A 19,809-nucleotide genomic window follows, 5' to 3' on the forward strand; every position below is an offset into this window, starting at 1 on the left:
CCCTTTGAGCTAGCTTTTGGGGTGTGAGTTAGGCCTAAGACCTAATTTAACATGGTATCAAAGCAGGGCTCGTCTCATCCAAAAGTCCCACATCACATTTGAAAAAACCTACCATCTTGGAGTACCATAAATATTCAAATGAACATTACATTTTTGAACGAGAATATGAATCTTGGTGAAAGAAATTATACATGAGACGTAAGGGTGACTTTACCAATCTTATTTTACTTTATTTACCCAATAAGTGAAGAATAAAGAGTGTGGCCCTTACCCTCTCAAACTAACAAAACGATCTATTATGTGGCCATTGTAGTTTCCGCCACCCCAAAGGCCCCTCAAACACCCTGACCCTTTTTTTCATTTCCATAAATTTTCCACATTTCATCTCTTTCTCTTCACTTCACTCTTTGCCGGAGAAAAAAAAATGGAGAGATTGGCACTTCACTCTCCATCTTCAGCCACCTCTGCCGCCGCAGCCGCCACCACATCCTTCTCTCGTCTCTCCTACCACCATCTCCGATCACGTTCCTCCGCCATTCCCACCGCTGCTCTCCGTCCAGTTTCCTCCCTTCGATCATCTATTTCCGGTTCAAGATTCAATCTTACCGGCCCAAGATTCAATCTTTTTCATCCCAAACCTTTCCTTTTCAATCCCCTTTCAAAACCCACTTCAAGAAATCCACCGTCTCCCAAACCCATCACTGCTTCTTCATCCCCTGAATCAGATAAGATAGTAATTGTAGATGTAAAGCCCAAACCCCAGGGTGCGAAGCTCATTCCTTTGATTATTTCTGTTTCAATTGGTCTTATAGTCCGTTTCTTGGTTCCAAGACCACCTGAAGTTTCTCCTCAAGCATGGCAATTGCTCTCCATTTTCCTATCAACAATCGCTGGTTTGGTCCTCAGCCCATTGCCAGTAGGTGCATGGGCTTTTCTTGGACTTACAACCTCAGTTTTGACCAAGACTTTAACCTTTTCAAGCGCCTTTAGTGCCTTCACGAATGAAGTCATCTGGTTAATTGTGATTTCTTTCTTTTTCGCCCGTGGGTTTGTCAAGACTGGCTTAGGAGATCGAATTGCCACATACTTTGTTAACTGGTTGGGGAAGAGTACTCTTGGTTTGTCATATGGATTGGCCCTGAGTGAGGCTTTGATTGCACCTGCAATGCCCAGCACTACGGCAAGAGCTGGTGGGGTATTTTTGCCTATTATTAAGTCTCTCACTTTCAGCTGGAAGTAAGCGTGGTGATCCCTCATCCAGGAAGCTAGGATCTTACTTGATTCAATCTCAATTTCAGGTATGCCTGATATAGATGTGTGGTGTGTCACATAATTAGATGACTTTAATGAAATGTAAAAACACTCTCTATGGATACATGAATTAGTACTGACCAAATGATCCTATTATTCAAGAATTCAATCTATATACACTAATGGTGAAAATAGTTTTTGAGCCATTAAGGTAACATTAAGTTTGTAACCTGGAAAATAAGGTTATTAGCATGCTAAAATAGGTTAAACTATTAAGTTATATCCATAGGGTAATTTTTGAGTGATCTTTGTCTGAAGACTAATATTTATCTTGAATTTGCAACAGAAGACATTATGCATTTGATCAAGTATTACTATCTTTTCGGTTTGTTGCATCTGTCTCTTTTAGGAATACATAACATATATGGGGTATGGAATGATGTCAGCTATATGAAGCTCTTAACCTGCAAATTCATTACTGAGAACTCAAATCTATCTAGAATTGCTTTAATAGCTTCCATAACTAAAAGGGATAAAAATGAATTGTTTGGTTGTTGAAAATAGCTTTACCTGTCAGCACTTTAATTTTTTTTTTGCCTTTAAAAACAATGAAAAACAGCTTTATCACATGTTGTTTTGTATTTTTAAATTAAAATTAGCTATATGTTAAAAAATAGATGTCAAAAAATATGTGTGGAAATATAATCCTCTAGCCTTTTCATATTCTCAACTCTCAAGTGTATAAAAGATCTTGATTCTGGAGAAGAACAAAGGGGGATGTAGGGGCATTTCGATATTGTTGTGGTGATTCCGAACATTTTCAACATGTAGGTTGAAAAATCTGATGCGAAGTCTCTGTTGACCAAACTGTCTAGAATATGTGTGCATTCTTCCTGTTTCTCGAGTTCTTCGTTACATTGCTTGGCTGATTATCCCTTGTGCAATAGACATAATATATATGTTGATATTTTATCATGTTGTTATATATATATATATATATATAGAGAGAGAGAGAGAGAGAGAGAGGCTTCAATAAATTTTAACATGCGTGCTTATTTGTCGTTCAATTGGAAAATAAGGGTAGTTGTATAAACCAACTAAATCAGAGAGCACGTCGTGGAGGCCTATGTTTCTATCCCCCGCAAAAGCTAAGGAAAACATGTAATGGAGGCCTATGTTTCTATTCCCCGCAAAAGCTAAGGAAAACATCTCTAACTTGTTAGCATGGACGCCGATGTACTTGAAAACATGATCTGCAAGGAGGCCAGAAAGAGAGTCGCTGCAATTGCTTGCATTGTTGCAAATTCCCCCAAAACCAGCATCAAGTGCATGTATTGCAAATGACTCAATACAGTAACTGCATTTGTAAAAAAAATTGAGAATATCTCTTGTTAAATTTTGCATTTTTCTTTGTAGATTACCCTTTTCTGAGTACTTGTGTCCTTGGAGGTGCAAAAAACCTATGTGACAACCCTGATTACCTAACCCTTGGACTGCTTGACACTGGTTTTGGGGCCATCATTCACCATTGCAGGCAATTGTGACGACTTCCCCGCTCACACCTCCACTACGTACTCCTCCAGTTGTGTAAGCGTTTGTAATCTGGAGAGAAGAGACTGCCCCTTCAGCAACGACTCTCTGTTGGTCAATGTTGCAAAGCTGGAGACGGTAGGATATCTTTAGATGCCTTGTTGTTCAGTAATTTATGGATCAGAAGTTACCAAGGGTTAATGTGTGTAATGTGTACTTTTACTTTTTCTTAAGTGTGTAATGTGTAGTGCTTTCTGTACAGGTGTAGCACGTATTTTATGTCAAAAAAAAAGGAAGGAAATATCCCAATTCATATTGACTCTCACACCTTCCGCTTTACTCTTCCTCTCTCCATTGCAATTTTCATGGTAGTCATTAGCGTGTGAAATTCAGCTTCGTACTCCCTTTTAAGATATTTTTGCTTAATTAATTTAACAAAAAAATTTTGCTCCCGTCAATACTCTTATGAAGCAAATACACTCTTCTTCAACTGTCTAAGAAATTCTAATCATTTGATCAATTTCATTGTTCATCCTTCTTAACTTTTCTACTTCAAATTTCAAGCTTTGCAAGTACTAAAAATGGGTGAACGGAACACACAAAAAAATGACTTAGGCTTATGACATTTTATTAGGAGCAATCTCGATGACATTCATACAAATAGAGAATCTGTGTTGATCCTTATTTTTGGTGCGTGTTTGTTCTATGCTGGTGTGTTGCCTGGGCCTATCTTATTGGCCATTAAACTTTTTGACATCTCTTTCAAACTTTGTGATTTGCATCACTGAAAGAGGGAGAAAGAGTATTGCTTCAGGCTTCAAGTGTCGTTTCTCCTTGCTGGTATATAGACAATGTTAACATAAAAATGGATCCATTTGAATTGGTGGTAAGTGAGTGGATAACAATATTTTAAGAAAAAAACAGAAAATCACCCAAGAATTAGATCCAAAATTGACAACACATCTACCTCCAATAGAAACGAAAATCAGGGGGAAAAGAGGTGAGAAAAAATAAGAAAAATCAAAAATCTGCAAAAATCAAAAACAAAAGAGTGAGAAGATTAAGAAAACTAAAAACTTATAAGAACAAAAGCAAATATTTTAATCTGAAGACCAAAAGACTTACCAGTTTAAACCTTCTCTTGAAAGAGATTGAAAGAGCTCTAATTACCCTTAGCCTTAGATCAGCCCAAAGCAATCTCAATTGCTCACACGTGAAAATAAAAGCCTTCACTTGTTAATACCCAATCAAATTGAGCCACAAAGGGCCAAAATTATGAGGCCTTATAGTACAACTTAAAATGCTTTTGATATTATAGTACAGCTTGAAATGCTTTTGCTACCAAACTCTGGATTGATTGTTAGAGGTGAACACTTTGCATATAATATAAAGAAATAATTATTATACTATGCAGTTTTGTACAATAAATTTTTTATTATAGTCATGTTGGGCCCGTGCAACGCACGGGCATCCCCATCTAGTATATATATATATTTAGGAGACTATTATCTTGTTTGCCCTAGTATCTTGGTTAGCAAGATCTGAGATTTATTTGGCACTTGGAAAGTTTAGTTAAGTTAGACTCAAAAGATTGAGTCCTAATAAAATTTAATGATATTTTTTAACCAAATTATTTATGAAAAGAGTATTTTTGGATCAAATTATTAATTAAGAGTATTTGTTTATTTTTTTCTTAAATTTTGCATAGTTCAAAAGCATTTTTGTCAATTTAAAAATAAGAAAAACTGATTTTTATTTTTATTTTTTTTTAGTGTGTGAGGTGGGAGTGGGGGGTTAAATGCGGTGGGACGTGGCCTATGGCTTCACCATCTACACACTAAGAATAAGATAGTAATAGACAAACGCCATACTACCACAAACTGCCCTCTCTCAAACTTCAACCGGAAAATTGAATATTGCTTTATCAGTTTCATTTTATTTAATTTTAAATAATATTTTGTTACATTTAAGAAGAATTAAAACTAGCATCATCCTGTTATATAATCTTAATAAATAATATGCTTGATATTATAAAAACATCATGACGTGTTTAAACTTACGAACTCTTAACGTATACTAAATATTTTCTTTTTCGTTTTTAAATTTTGTATATATTCAAATAGAGCAGACCATTATATTACAAGTGAATTCACGTGAAATAAGTAGCTTTTGGTCACATCCTCTATATGTATAAGAATTTTACCATACACTCAATTATTGTATATTAATTTGAGTTCATTAAGTAAAAATTCATAAACTTTATATTCTGATTATCCGTCTCTATAATTATATACCATTATATAAATGAAAAATTACCTAAATACATATCGTATTTTACCATAATCTGTAAAATTTCTTATCATTTTTTTTTTTAAAATTCAAGGATACATCACTCTCCTCTCGCTGATACATCACAATCCCCCTCTCGAATACATCCCTCACCTATGTATCAGGATGTCTACTGATGTATCTGGATGCCCTATCCCCTCTCTCATACATCCCTCCCTTCTCGAATACATCCCTTATCGATGTATCCAGATGTCCAGTAATGTATCTGGAAGTCCAGTGATGTATCCAGAAGTCTAGTGATGTATCCGAAATCTATAAATTTTAAGGATCTTTTGTAATTTAAAAAAAAAACAAGAAAATAATATAATAAGCTCTTAACACTATGAGATTTATGTAAATTTAAAATAAAGTAAAAGAAAAGAAAACAAGGTAGAGAAACCAAAAAAATGTGAGACACAAAAAGGAAAGAAAACAAATGAGAGCACATAACATATACAACAAACAACAAACACTAAAACAAACACACACTTGAGATAGATTTATATTTGAACATATTTCTTTATGGGGGAAACAAAAGAAGTGGTAACAATGGAGAGAAATGAGGAGGGGGGTTGGGTTGTGGTGAAACCAAAGCCCAACAAGAAATTTGGAGGAAAAGCCATTGATTGGTTAGAGAAAGTAATTGTCAAATTAATGTACAAAAGCAATGCCCCTAATTGCCCTTTTTTGTCTGGTAACTTTGCACCTATTGATGAAGAAACACCTCCTTGTAAGGACCTTCCAGTCAAAGGCTACTTGCCTGTAAGTAGCTATTACTTCCCCTCATTTACATTTTTTCTATCTGAATTTTAACTTATATACATCGATATCGTATAAAAAAAAATTGTTTTAGTAGTTTATCCTTTAACATATTAAAATTTATAGCACACTTATTTTTAATGTTTTAGTATGTGGTTTGCACCTCTTATACTTTGTATTACTAATAATTTCATCAATTCACCTTTCGTGAATAGTTACTTGTAGCTATTTCATCAAGGTGATTGTGGTAGAATTTTATTTTTTTTACAATATCGTTAGTTATGTTGTCTAGATTGTTTGAGTTAGTTAATTTAAAGTAGTTGACATGTATTGAGTTTGATAAATATTTTTTAGTGCTAAAAAATGTAAAATTCTTCTATTTTGAATAATTCAAGAACAAAATTGAATTAATTTTTGTTTTGTTTTGGAGCAGCCGTTAGTAAGAATGATATGTTTCAGTTATTTTATTAGGCAGAGGACATGTTTGAGCCAAAAACGTAATGATGAGTACATTTTTTAACCAAACACTTAATGAAAGAAATTTTTTTACTAACTCATTTTGAATAATACAATTCAAGGATATATTCGACTATTTTCCCTTATTTTTATATGGTAACAAAAAGATGTAACTTCATCAAGCGAGTATGTGGCCATAATAAAAGCCAACAATTCTTAATATTTGGAAATAGCTGGAGCCTAGACTAAACTCAATAATTAATTGTAGAGAAATCTAAAATAAAATCTTTAAATTGTGGAAGAATAATGGTATATAAAATCCTTATTAGTTCAAAATAAGAAAATAATTATATCTTTCTGTCACTCTGAACAGTATTTAATTGGATCTTCTTATTTTAAAAATTAGTTTATTCAATCCTGGATAAATGAAATTTTATACTCTATTTGAGACCAATAATATTTTTTTACAAAAAAAAAAAGAAGAGAAAGGAATTGTAAAGACGTTTTAAAAGATTAATTAGAAATAGATTCAACACTCATTACTCATTAGTAAGCTTAATTTTGATTATTATTTTAGTTTCTTAAAAAGTAGTGTAATTTATTTTGAAACAAATTACAAAAGCTAGAAAATCAAGGGAATGAAGGGAGTAATTATATTAAGAATAAAACAAAGAAAAGAAAAGCTAAAATAATGGTGATATAAACCGACACGCCACTCTTTCTGAATTGCATCAAATATCGACACGTGGCAGAACTCACAGCAGTATCTCCACCAGCTTAACGGTATCCATCGGGGATAATAAAATTCTTCACATGATTAGTTTACGAGTCTGTCCACTTTTATTATTCGTTTTTCGAAAATTAATTTGACTAATTTTTAAAAATAAATTAGATTATATTAATTTGATATTTTAATTAGATATTAAAAAACTATACGAAAAGTACTATGAATTATAATTTTTGGCATATGAATATGATGAAAAAATAATTATAAAATATTAGTCAATATTTTTATAATTTAACTCTAGAAAAGGAAAAATATATGAACGGAGATAGTATATATAAAAATAAATATAGAGCATCACATAATTTAGAGATGTAACTGATGTATGACAATTTTACCATAGTTCAAGGAGTTTCTTATGCTTTAATCCCTAGAATTATTACGTCTTAAAATAATACATATTTAAGTGAATTACTTAACAAAATTAAATTAAAGTCTATAAATTTTTGAACCTATAAGTTAATATCGAGAGGAATGGTTTTCTACCATTTTATAAATATTTTTGGATTTATATTTTTTTATAAGAAATATTAATTTTTGTATATGTTTTTTTATTTTACACGTAAAACATCTTTAATTTTTTTTCCTATACATTGTAAAAAATTATTTTCTTCTATTGAAATTGGAGTCTCATTTCCGATTATTATCTAACTTGTCCTGAATAATACTTCCTCAATTTATTTTAATCTATCCACTATTTCGATAATATATTTTCACTCTTAACATATTAAATTTTTTTCCATGTTTTACTTTTAACATTAATCACTTATTCTTTAAATCATTTTCAAATATCAATTAATAAAAATAATGTGATAAAATAATTATAATTTTCTTAATAGATGTATCAAGTCCAAATATAACAAATCGGAGCAAGTATTTATCTTATCCAATTATAAATATGACGTTTTAAGATAAAGAGTGTATGAGCAACAAGCCATGCACTACTATTTTCCCCTGTCCCTTTATATAGTAAGCACAAAAAAATTGATGTAGAGAGAAAGAGAGAGAAAATGGGGATGAAAGAAGAAAATGGAGTGGCGAGAATTGAAGGAGGAGTAGTGGTGGTTGATCCAAAGCCACAAAATGGAGTCGCTGCAAAAGCGATAGACTGGGTAGAATGGGCGATTATCAAATTGATGAACGATTCTACCAAGCCACTCCCCTTTCTTCAGGGAAATTTTGCACCTACTGATGAAACTCCTCCATTTAAACATCTTCCCGTTATAGGCCATCTTCCGGTCAGTTCACTTCAATTTTTTTTCGAATAAAAGTTTGTTTTGATAAATTGTTGGTGATAGTTTAGATAGAAAACATATACACTTGATAGTTCAGCTAGGAAACTCGCAATTTTTTTTTTGATAATTTAGGTGTGTTTTTTATTATTTTTGCTAATAATAAAGAAATGAAACTTGTGGTGTAAAACTGTTAAGAATTTCCACATCGGAAAAGGGATGGGAATTTGGTCTCATTATATGGACTTGGACAATCCTCCCTTCATAAGCTAGCTTTTGAGGTTGAGCTAGGCCCAAGATCCATCTTTACATGGTATCAGAGCCATGCCCATCCCAATTTCTTTGTTCATCGATGTTGGGCCCCCATATTATAGTGTCCACGCTCCAGTTAACGAGGTCTGGGCGTGCAGGGGAGTGTTAAGAATTCCCACATCGGAAAAGGGATAGGAAATTTGGTCTCCTTATATAGACTTGAACAATCCTCCCTTCATAAGCTAGCTTTTGAGGTTGAGTTAGGCCCAAGATCCATCTTTACAAAAACTCCCTATTTTATTTTTTTCTATTTATACAACTTTTGAAATTTGTGGCGTTTAAGCATGTCAAAATATTTGTGTGATTATAAATACTTGTAAGGGAAAATGAGGATTGTGAAGTTAATTGTTCTCAAATTGAGACTAATATGCTTTAACCAGTTAGAACAATATGCTTGTTGAAGTTAACGTGTATGAGTGTAATAGACTGGGTTATATGCATAGTTTGGGACTGAATTTTGTAACTGTATTCTGTGTGCTTTTAAGAGTTCAGTTCATAACTCATTGGATCATGATAAAAAGGACCAATCTGATATGCGATTGTAGGTACGGGAAAGGGAAATAACTTTAGCTGTACCAATGAATCAATTGATATTGATCTTCCCTGAGGAAGGAAATGTTAGATGATTAACAAACAAGCAAACTTCAGAAAAATACTAATCATTTGATATTTTGTTCTTGCTGTTTTTTCTTGACTTCCTTTTGTCCCCATAATACTTTCATGTTTGCTGCATGGGAACTGATTGGGAATGGAACATATTTATTGTCCGTTCTTTCCTTAATCTCTAGTATAAAGGAGAACATTTTGGATGTAACTTAAGTTTTTAAGGTCTGCCTTTTATGATCACTTCGTCTAGTTGTCTTCGAAGATATCTAATGATCCATTATGAACTTTGTATGACAGGAATGCCTGAATGGTGAGTTTGTTAGGGTTGGTCCAAATCCTAAATTTGCTCCAGTTGCTGGATATCATTGGTATTTTCTTCTCTTCATAACTTATTTTTATCCCTGACTATTATCGTTCCTTCAATTCTTCCCCTTTCCTACACCAAAACAAATACAATCCCTGAGGTTACATAACAAAAAAAATTCATCATTCTTGTTCATAAGGTTAATAAAGAGATTCTGTTTAGAATTGCCAGTATTAAACTCAGCCTTACTTCTGCTTTATGCAGGTTTGATGGAGATGGGTACGTCTCTTGCAGTCTTGACTTTTCAATTTAGAGTAAACATCAAATTTGCCAGATTTATTTTGAAAAGAAGTCCCACTAGTGTTAAACTCTTTCACTCATTTTGAGCTACAACGGTGTCTTCATTTTGCTGAAACTGGATTAGATTATTGTATTTCATGTGATTAATCGACTATCTGGTTTAGATAATGAGGCTAGGAATTGACACGTGATAATCTTTTAATGCTTGAAGAGAACACTCATGCTGTTGTACTCGTTTCTTAACTGATCACTTCCTATGGCTTGTCAACCTTATGTGTCTCTTTAAACTTATAACTCAATTTTACTATGTTAGTTTACCAATTCAGATTTGGTACATATGGATATGCTTGTATCTACATATTCAGAGTAAAAATAATTGATGATTGGGACATTTCTTAATATCATGGCCAACTTTAATTTGTTCATTTTCTTGTCTATCTACTCTGTCTGGTAGTTAAGAGACAGCACACCACGCAAACGACTTATTTTGTGAATCGTCTTATGGTGCAGCATTAAGTGATCAGTCATGCTTTATTAGTTAACTTTTCTTATTTGCCTTTTAACAATGACAACAAAATCGTTTGGTGTATCTACATTTCTACGTTTCATGCTGCTTTTGATAGGTAGAGGAGCATATGTGAATGTGAAGGTAAAAATCCTCGTTATTGTCTGACATCAGAGAAAACTGTTACCTTGATTAACTTTGTTTTTCCTTCAGCATGATTCATGGCTTGCAAATTAAGGATGGAAAAGCAACATATGTCTCACGTTTTGTGAGGACATCACGTCTTAAGCAAGAAGAGTTCTTTGGAGGAGCTAAGTTTATGAAGGTGACCATTTGTTTTAAAGTTCTTACTCTCAGATTTCTTTGTCTTGTCAATCTTTTATTGTATGGAAATTCAAACAATAAACTATTTGAGGTTTTTTGAGCTTAATGTGATCTTCTGTCTGTCTTTTTTAAGAAGACATTGAGCGTGCTCTTGTATTATCTAGAAAACTAGCATAAATTCTTCACTAAGTATTTGAAATATTAACATGTGGTGTTCTGTTGTTGTATGACGTAATTTGCTATCCTCATCTTTATCATATAATGACCATTACGAAAAGTAAGGAAATGAAGGGATAAAAGGAAGACCTCAGTTGCCTGTGGTAAACAATGCTTTGGTTTGAGTGTGGTCATCTACTTTTTCCTTTATTTCGAGCACACATTTAGCTGAAAAAAATGCTTTGCCAGTCTCCGGTCCTGTACTATGCGATTATTTTATTGCATTTTTATTTGGCTAATCTTTGTTATCTGGTAGCTTACTAGGACCTCAAAATTATCGCATTTTGTTGCTCCTGTTTCCTGTTAGATTTAACCTCCCCATGTTAATTAGTTGTCTCCAATTCTTTGTTCTGAATGTGAGAGAACAAATAATCTTCAAGTACTCAGTGACTTCTGTTGAGTTATATAATCATCCCATATGGTTTATGTATAGGCTACCAGAGGGGTTTATTAATGTCTTAGTATACTCCACCTGTTTTGTAAGGTTTTAGGTTGGTGAGTATCAGCGATTGTTGTGTTTTATTGATGTTTCAAGTTTAGAAAGCAATTTTTTTTCCCAATAAGTTCCTGTTAGATGATCAGAAAGCAAAGTAGGAGCATTGGGGGAAGAGAAGCTGGTCAAAATTTGATGCTTATTTTGATTGCTCTCCCAGATAAAGGGATCATCATTTGTGTACTCAGCTTAGGAGATGGAATGACTGGAAAAAAACAACTATTACCGTTCTTTCTTCACATTAGTACCAGTGTTATCAAAAGCGGGACACGAAAAAAAGCTCTAAGGTTCATTGGAGTTTTAAGTGCAAATAAAGAGTGGACTTCAATTAAAAATGGTGCGAATGGAGAAAAAAAATACATATTTACATGTTTAGTCCAAGACTAATAATTATAAGCATGAATAACAAATATATAGACAAAGAAATTGATTTTTTTTAACGATAAAATGAAATATCAATAATTTAGTGTTTCCTAAGCAAAGAATGCTCATTCGCAAGGAACAATCTGTCTTAGAGCCTTGATGATGACACTGAAGCGTACATCAAGCAAGGAGTTTGAGCCTCGCTTTAGGCACACCTTTGACAACATATTGGGTGACCTACTCATATTTCTTGGTCTACTTGTTCTTATTTGAACCTGTTGTTATGAGTGGTAAAACATTACAGAATGGTTCTAAATATCCAATCACTTACCCGGATTCACCTCATAGCTAGCTACTTTCAGATATTAGATGCATTCTTATTCAATGTTAAGCCATTAATTTTGTAGTCCTCAACTTAATGGCATTACTGTGTCAAGGAGCCATTCCTTTGTATATTATTTAGTCTTTACTATTGTATTTGCAGATTGGAGATCTTAAAGGGCTGTTCGGGTTGTTCTCAGTATATATTTACATGCTCAGGGAAAAGCTGAAAGTTTTGGACACTTCCTATGGACATGGCACAGGTAGGACTGAAAGGTTTGAGGATGTATGATGTTTTTATCTTGATGGTACCTTTGCAACAACTTTGTTGCGATAGGAACTAAATCTCTTGAGAATGATATGCATATACGTGTGTTTTGTATACCTTCCCAAGACTTACAGAGAGGAAACAACTTTTTTTTTTACCTTCTTTTAGCTAATACAGCTATGATATATCACCACGGGAAGCTTTTGGCTCTTCATGAGGGTGATAAACCATGTAAGTCACTTCACCATTTGATCTATTAACTGAAAAACTTTAGCTATCTATCATCTAAATGCTTGCTTGCCCGAATAACTTGTTAAGGTTCTTTGACATCTTACAGTTAATTACTTTCTTTGGTTTATTCTGTCAGACTGTAACTTCTTAATTCCCTGGATATCATTTTAGATGTATTCAAGCTGCCAAACAGCCATTTGATTGATTTTTGGCAACATTGCTATTTGTTGTTGAAGTTTTTGACTGTGTGCAACTGAAGGACCCAAATATTGGTATACTGTTTTTTCCTTCTCATATTGACAAAATGAAAATTCTGTTCACAGATGTAGTTAAGATTCTGGAGGATGGAGATCTGCAAACGCTTGGCATGCTGGATTACGATAAAAGGTTGCAACATCCCTTTACTGCTCACCCGAAGGTTGACCCTGTAACTGGTAAGAGAACAGTCGTGTGAATCTGCTACTAATGATGGAAATAAATGTTACATGCTTTATTGGTTCCAGTCCTTTGTTCATTAATAATGCTACCTAAACTTTTATAAGGAACATTCATACTGTGGCTATCAGCTCATCACTTCCTTGTATCCTTTCCTTTAGTTGCAAAGTCCTCCGAGTTGTTTCTTAAATGAACAGGGTTCTCCTCCCATTTCAGACCCTAACTTTCCGATTGCCATATAGGTCATTACTTGAATGGAGATATAAAAGCCTTTGAAATTCCTGTTTCTACCAACTACCATATTAGGGAAGTACACTTAACTAATTTGTAGTGGAGATCACAAGAATCTTGGAAATAAGGTTGGCTCGGTTCAAGTTATGTAGCCTTTATTTGGGTAAGAACTTAGGTGTCCAGGTGCATTTTGTTCAAATGTACAACAAAAGCCAAATATGGATCTAAAATAAAGCTGGGGAGTAAAAGATATGATGATTTATTAAATCGTACATTGTTTTGCAAGTAAAAAGTTTGACTTGAAAATATTTGCATGCAGGGGAAATGTTTACCTTTGGCTACTCACAGACACCACCTTTCGCTACATATAGAGTCATATCCAAGGATGGTGTCATGCAAGATCCAGTTCCAATAACGATACCAGCATCTGTTATGATGCACGATTTTGCTATTACTGAAAATTATGCAATTATGATGGATCTTCCATTGTACTTCAGACCAAAGGTATGCCTCCTTTACAAAAATAAATTCAATTAATTTATTCTTTGAAGAGTTTTGGATTTCCTCTCCTAATGACTATGACAGAAGCTATTCTGGAAGAGAAATTTCTGTCTTGTATAAAAGGTTCTATTTTCCTCTTTGAGTTATCAGCTATCTTTTGGCTCTTTAGTTTGGAATCCTGTTTTCGGTCTTTGTCTTGAACATGGAACTTGTAGAAGGAAGTTTCAAACTGTTGCCTTATTGGAGTGTGCTAGGAGATGCATTCGAAATAATTTAAGTGTGTGAAACTGATGCACAGTGCTAGACGACGTATCAAAACCGAATTAGTGAAGTAGCATCGTCTTCTTCATAAATTTGAGTTCTTGGAGACAGTGCCGTTGTCTTATAGGCAAAGGGGTTAAGTAAAGTTATGGAAAAATGGGGCTAAATGATTTTGAATTTCTTGGGATTGTAAGTAAATTCTGGTGTACAAAGTACAATTACGTGACTGGATGTTTAAAATACTTATAAATCTAAGATCAGTGGAGCCATATTGGAATCAGCTGACTTCTTATTTGTTCATTTTGCTGCTAAAGAGTGCGGAAGTGGCTCCTTCAAATTATACTCTTTATCTATATTGTAAAAGAATAATACATTGCAGTCTATGAGGTGGAGATCAATTAGATGAAGCCAACATTTAGAAAACTAGACATGAAATAACGAATGGAGTATTTCTTTTTACTTGTTGGATGATGTAAAGTTAAACGTGAATGCAATAAACTTGGGTATTCAACTCTTCTCTTCAAGTGCCTAACGAATAATCTATGGTTCCTTTAAGTCCAGTATTCATCAGATCAACTTTGAGATGTGCTATCCATATGCATAATGATAACTACATGTTGTCTGCATGTTTACACTTGATGCCTTGACAGGTGATTGGCAGTTAAATTGCTTGGCTCAATCAACCGCTTGAAAGTTCTCTCATGCTTGTTTTCACAATTAATCATGAAAGTGAGTTCAGATGATTAATGAGCTTCTACGTAATTTTTAGGAAATGGTGAAAAAGAAACAGCTGGCATACAGCTTTGACCCCACAAAGAAGGCTCGTTTTGGAGTTCTTCCACGCTACGCAAAGAACGAATCCCTAATCAAGTGGTTCGAGCTTCCTAACTGCTTCATATTCCACAACGGTATGAATTTTTTTAATTTGATGGTTAACATTTGGTAATCCTCTTATGAAATATCCCCATTAAGCTGGTTACAGAAAATAATTATCACATAGAGCATGTTTATTTCCAGTGATGTTTTACATTTTATCCTTTGCTTATTCTGCAATATTTGCCAATAATATTGGATGGTTAACATTAGCCATAATACATAAACAAACACTCAAACTTGGCCTCAACTGGCAAGTAAGCACTCCAACTTTGAAAATGCACATCTAGACACCTCAATTGACATGGTGGATTTGAGTTGAGGTGTCTAGATGTGCATCCTCTAAGTTGGAGTGTTTACTGGTCAATTGAGATCAAGCTTGATTAACTTGCTTCACTTTTCTCAAACTGGCCTGTGGCTACATTTACCTTAGATGAGACTGTGGGACTTGGGATGACACATGTCAAATTATAAATTTGTGAATAATCGTTCAAGAAAATTGAGAATTAACCCATACCAACTTACAGTATAGTGAAATTTGTAAAGGACTGGATTTATCTGCATACAACTTTGAAGAGATGGATGCTTTGGAACCAATGAAGATGGTTTGCACTTCTCAGATCGTCTTGTTAGATATAATGACTACCTGACTTTGAGTAACTTCTCTTATAGACTGAAAAAACACAAAAATGTTTTATTTCTTACTGGACACCACCATTCATAAACTTCAACGAATCACAAGATATAAATGCTTTTAGTCTTACTAACCGATCCAAACTGAGTTTTGTTTCATTGTTTGACCAGCCAATGCTTGGGAGGAGGGAGATGACGTGGTCTTGATCACTTCCCGCCTGCAGAATCCAGATCTAGACGCGATTAAGGGAACTGAAAAAGAAGAACAGCGTGACGGTTTCACAAATGAATTGTAGGGTCACTCCAACCTGATGATCTTAATTGACTTTCAGATCTTCCAAGTATCTTGATTTTAGTCGTAATTGTCAGGTATGAGATGAGGTTCAATATGAAGAGTGGTTTAGCATCACAGAAGAAACTGTCAGAGGCTGCTGTTGATTTTCCACGGATCAACGAGAACTACACTGGAAGGTCAGATGTTACAAAATTTTCATTTTAATTCTGAAATTCCTGCACTACATAAAATATCCAGAATGTGGAGTAATTGCTGTTGAAATGCTTCATTGGAAGTTAGGAACATCTTCATCCACTGGCTGTCTCTCTTGCTTCATCTTTTATTCACAAGCGTTGAGAGAATGCTTGCCTTAATTTTAGTGATTTGATCATCTCATTTTCATCCCTTATGTGCCTTAATTTTAGTGATTTGATCATATCGTTTTCATTCCTTAAGTTATCGTGATGATAGTGACTTTTGCAAAATTTAGGAAGCAACGCTATGTATATGGAACCATTTTAAACAACGTTGCCCAGATCACAGGAGTTGTCAAATTTGATTTGCATGCGGAACCAGAGACTGGAAAAACAAAGCTTGAAGTAGGTGGAAATGTTCCTGGAATTTTCGACCTTGGACCTGGAAGATTTGGCTCAGAGGCAATATTTGTTCCCCGTCAACCTGGGACTGAATGTGAAGAGGATGACGGCTACTTAATATTGTTTGTACATGATGAGAACACTGGGTACTCCTCTACCACTCTCTTGCATTGCATATACAAAATACACAATTACTATAACTTGGACCTTTTCTCTGTGAGACCAAAAGATTTGACATTGACTGTCTTTAAGTTGAATTTACTTTTTTAAAGCAAACCAAAGTGGGAAAGTGATGTAGATTTCATCTAACTGCTTTCTGCTTCAAGCCTAGCAATAAGTAAAAGAGCATAATAATACAACTCACAATTATTTGAAGATTGTGGTACGCCCAAAAAATATTTAAGGTGGTGCCCTGTTAGGCAACCTCCTGCTGAATGTTCTCCAAATTTTTCACAAGTTCACTATCAAAATGAAAGGAAAGTATCATTCGATCAGTCAAACACACTGTAACCTCAAACTAGTTAGGGTTAAGAGTCATGTGTATCTTACTCTCTATTTGGGTTCACGTTTATTGCAGAAATGGTAAGTGGTTTGTCTTTTAAGGCAATTATGGATTCTCTAGAATGAGATGGTCCTTTAAATCTCACATTCTTTCCTACTCAGACTTAATATAAGATTAGCAACACTAAGCCTCCTGACTAGTTTGTATCTCTTATATGGGTCATTTACTTCCACTATGTTCTATTAGTACCAATATCTAAAGTTCTGTCATCTTGGCATTTTTCGATTAGGCAACCTATGAACAGTTGTTTTTATACAAGCTACCTTCCAAACTAAAAAAAAAACTAAGATTGTAGGTCTTCTAAGTCAATTTCTCTCCATGACATTTTACATCTACCTCGTCCCTTTTAGTGTCTTCAAACACCATAGTGTCAGCACCTATAAATTGGTGCACTTGGAGGTCTATATATGATATGTCCAAACCATTCTATGTATGTGATTTGCACCCTTTTTAACCATTTGATATCTATTAGTACTCTATATCTTAATATCAACAATTCTACAACACTTTTCTTGTAGATATATTGTTATTGGGCATTAGAGCCTCGGCATTCACTTCATATTATTAAATTGTTCGTCACATAAATGTTTAAATGAATTTCCTTTCAATTTGTTAGGTATCTTCTATATTGCCTATCACCCTCTAGTGCACGTCCAATTCAACCATCCCAATTTAATTCTACTGGATATATCTTCATCTAATATTTCATTTTCCCTGAAAACTGATTCTAGATGTCTAAATTGTCACCAATTATGTATCACAATCCTACTCAATCTCAGTTCACCTTTGTACTTCTTATGGAGAGTAAACTTGTAATGTATGTATTTTTGTCCAACTCTACTCATCCTTAAACCTTACTGTCTAGAGTGTTTGTCCAAAGTTACAACTTTTGGTTAAATCACTTAGAAGTTCTCAATTAACATGATAGCATCTACAGCTCCCATGCCTTATCATGTTACTATTGGTAGTTCGTTCATAACTAAGGGAAACAAGTAAAGGGTAGATCCCTCACACAAACTCCCGGTTATAGAATACGCCTTTGTAGTTCCTCTTCTCACACTTGTGACATCTCCCTTATACATATCTTTTATCAACACATATATTTGATATGGATTTTTTCCTTCTCAACTCCCACAAAAGGACTTACTCTTGGTACTCTTATCATATTCTCTTCTAAGTCATTGAATACCATGTAGCGATCCATCTTCCTCTACATATTAATTTTCATCAGTTTTCTAAGAATAAGTATAGCCTCTACTACATATCTACTTTTCATAACGTAAAATGGTTATCTATCATCCTTGAATTCCTTGAGATATATACTCAAAAAGGAGAATTATTGGTCGAATAAATCCTAGATAGGTGAATGACCAATGTAATGCCTTCCCTTTCAGGGGTATAATTGTGTTCATTATTTTGTGCTAGAAACTTGAAATATTCTCTGACCAATTTCATTTTCTGGTGTACATTATGCAGAAAGTCATCAGTGAATGTAATTGATGCGAAAACAATGTCAGCTGAACCTGTGGCAGTTGTTGAATTACCTAAAAGAGTTCCATTTGGATTCCATGCCTTCTTTGTCACAGAGGTGAGTTAAGCTAACTTTCTTTGACATATATGAAACGGTTCAGAGTGCGAAATTGAGAGGATTTAAACATGTGATCTCATTTCTCATTCAACTTTCTGTAGAGTTGCAATTTGCTGTTTCTCTCTGTTTACATTTTGGTTTAAACTTGCTCTCATTCTCGCAATTCATCGTCCTCTGTACAGGAACAAATTCAAGAGCAAGCCAAAATGTGAGAAGAGTGGATCAGAAAGTCAGTCTACGAACAACATGCAACTATGTTTTCAATTGGCATCATCAATATTATTCTGTGATATATATTGTAATTATATGTTCATAGTACCTGTTATGAGCAGGTGGCTACTGGTGACTATAACATAGTAATAAATGTATGTCAAGTTTTCTGTGTGTATCTGCACTCATTTCATATTATACAAATGATTATGGAACTGCTAAAGTTTCCTGGCTATAAATATTTTTTGCTTTTTTTATTCAAAATAGCTTTTGGTTATATATCAGTACAATGATATAACTAATGCAAAAACAATGGAATCTTGTGAGTGTATTTACAGCTTGTTTGGATGGTTGTTACCTATTGTATCATATTATTATGTTATCAATCTTAATATGATTTTTATTTTTATTTTATTTACTATATGATATCGTTAAATTCATTGTTATGTTAATGAAGAGGATGTCCCATTTTAACAATCGACTTGTTAACTTATTTTTTTCTTTTCATTTTGTCATTGTTTATTATTTAAATAATTTTATTTTATTATTTACCATATCTTTTTATAATATCTATATTCATAACTTTCTTTTTTGTTGTAAGTTTATCTTTCAAATTGCTTTTACATGACATTATATAAAGATATAAATTATATAATTTATTCAAATATTAAATTTATCAAAATAATACAATACAATATAATTAATTATTTGACTATATATTCAATTATTGTATATTCACTTGTCATTACTATAAAAACTCATAAATTTTATATTCTAAATTCGTCTCAATGGTTAAATATCGCTCTATAAAATAGAGAGAAAAAATTAAATAAGATGGAAAAACCAAAAAATTCTCAGTCTAGTAACTTTGCACCTATTGATGAAGAAACACCTCCTTGCAGGGACCTTCTTGTCAAAGGCTACTTGCTTGTAAATAGCTACTACTTCCCCTTATTTACATTTTCTATCCATCTTTTAACTTATATCAAACTTACATTATAGTGTATTTTAACATAGAAATATGTAGCGCGCTTATTTTTCTTGTTTTATCATGTGGTTTGC

At 33.6% G+C, this 19,809-nt stretch overlaps 1 protein-coding gene and 1 pseudogene across 2 annotated transcripts; both read left to right on the forward strand.

The window, feature by feature from the left end:
• The first annotated feature begins 266 nt into the window (after positions 1-266).
• Positions 267-3,100, forward strand: LOC102588125 (dicarboxylate transporter 2.1, chloroplastic-like; annotated as a pseudogene).
• A 2,488-nt stretch (positions 3,101-5,588) lies between these two features.
• On the forward strand, positions 5,589-18,986 carry LOC102588663 (carotenoid 9,10(9',10')-cleavage dioxygenase 1-like). 2 transcript variants are annotated; one of them, XM_006345380.2, is made up of 14 exons: positions 5,589-5,871; positions 9,556-9,626; positions 9,827-9,841; positions 10,581-10,692; positions 12,248-12,347; positions 12,521-12,583; positions 12,907-13,017; positions 13,569-13,753; positions 14,781-14,919; positions 15,689-15,809; positions 15,887-15,988; positions 16,282-16,533; positions 18,426-18,537; positions 18,720-18,986. In XM_006345380.2, exons 1-14 carry the CDS (start codon positions 5,632-5,634, stop codon positions 18,747-18,749), a joined length of 1,653 nt encoding a protein of 550 aa, XP_006345442.1. In that variant the 5' UTR covers positions 5,589-5,631; the 3' UTR covers positions 18,750-18,986. The 2 variants fall into 2 exon arrangements, with proteins under 2 accessions (XP_006345442.1, XP_006345441.1); XM_006345379.2 differs by lacking the exon at positions 5,589-5,871 and adding an exon at positions 8,075-8,346.
• Positions 18,987-19,809: the final 823 nt, after the last annotated feature.

The sequence above is a fragment of the Solanum tuberosum genome, unplaced genomic scaffold, assembly GCF_000226075.1.
Source record: "Solanum tuberosum cultivar DM 1-3 516 R44 unplaced genomic scaffold, SolTub_3.0 scf00068, whole genome shotgun sequence".
Lineage (NCBI taxonomy): Eukaryota > Viridiplantae > Streptophyta > Magnoliopsida > Solanales > Solanaceae > Solanum > Solanum tuberosum.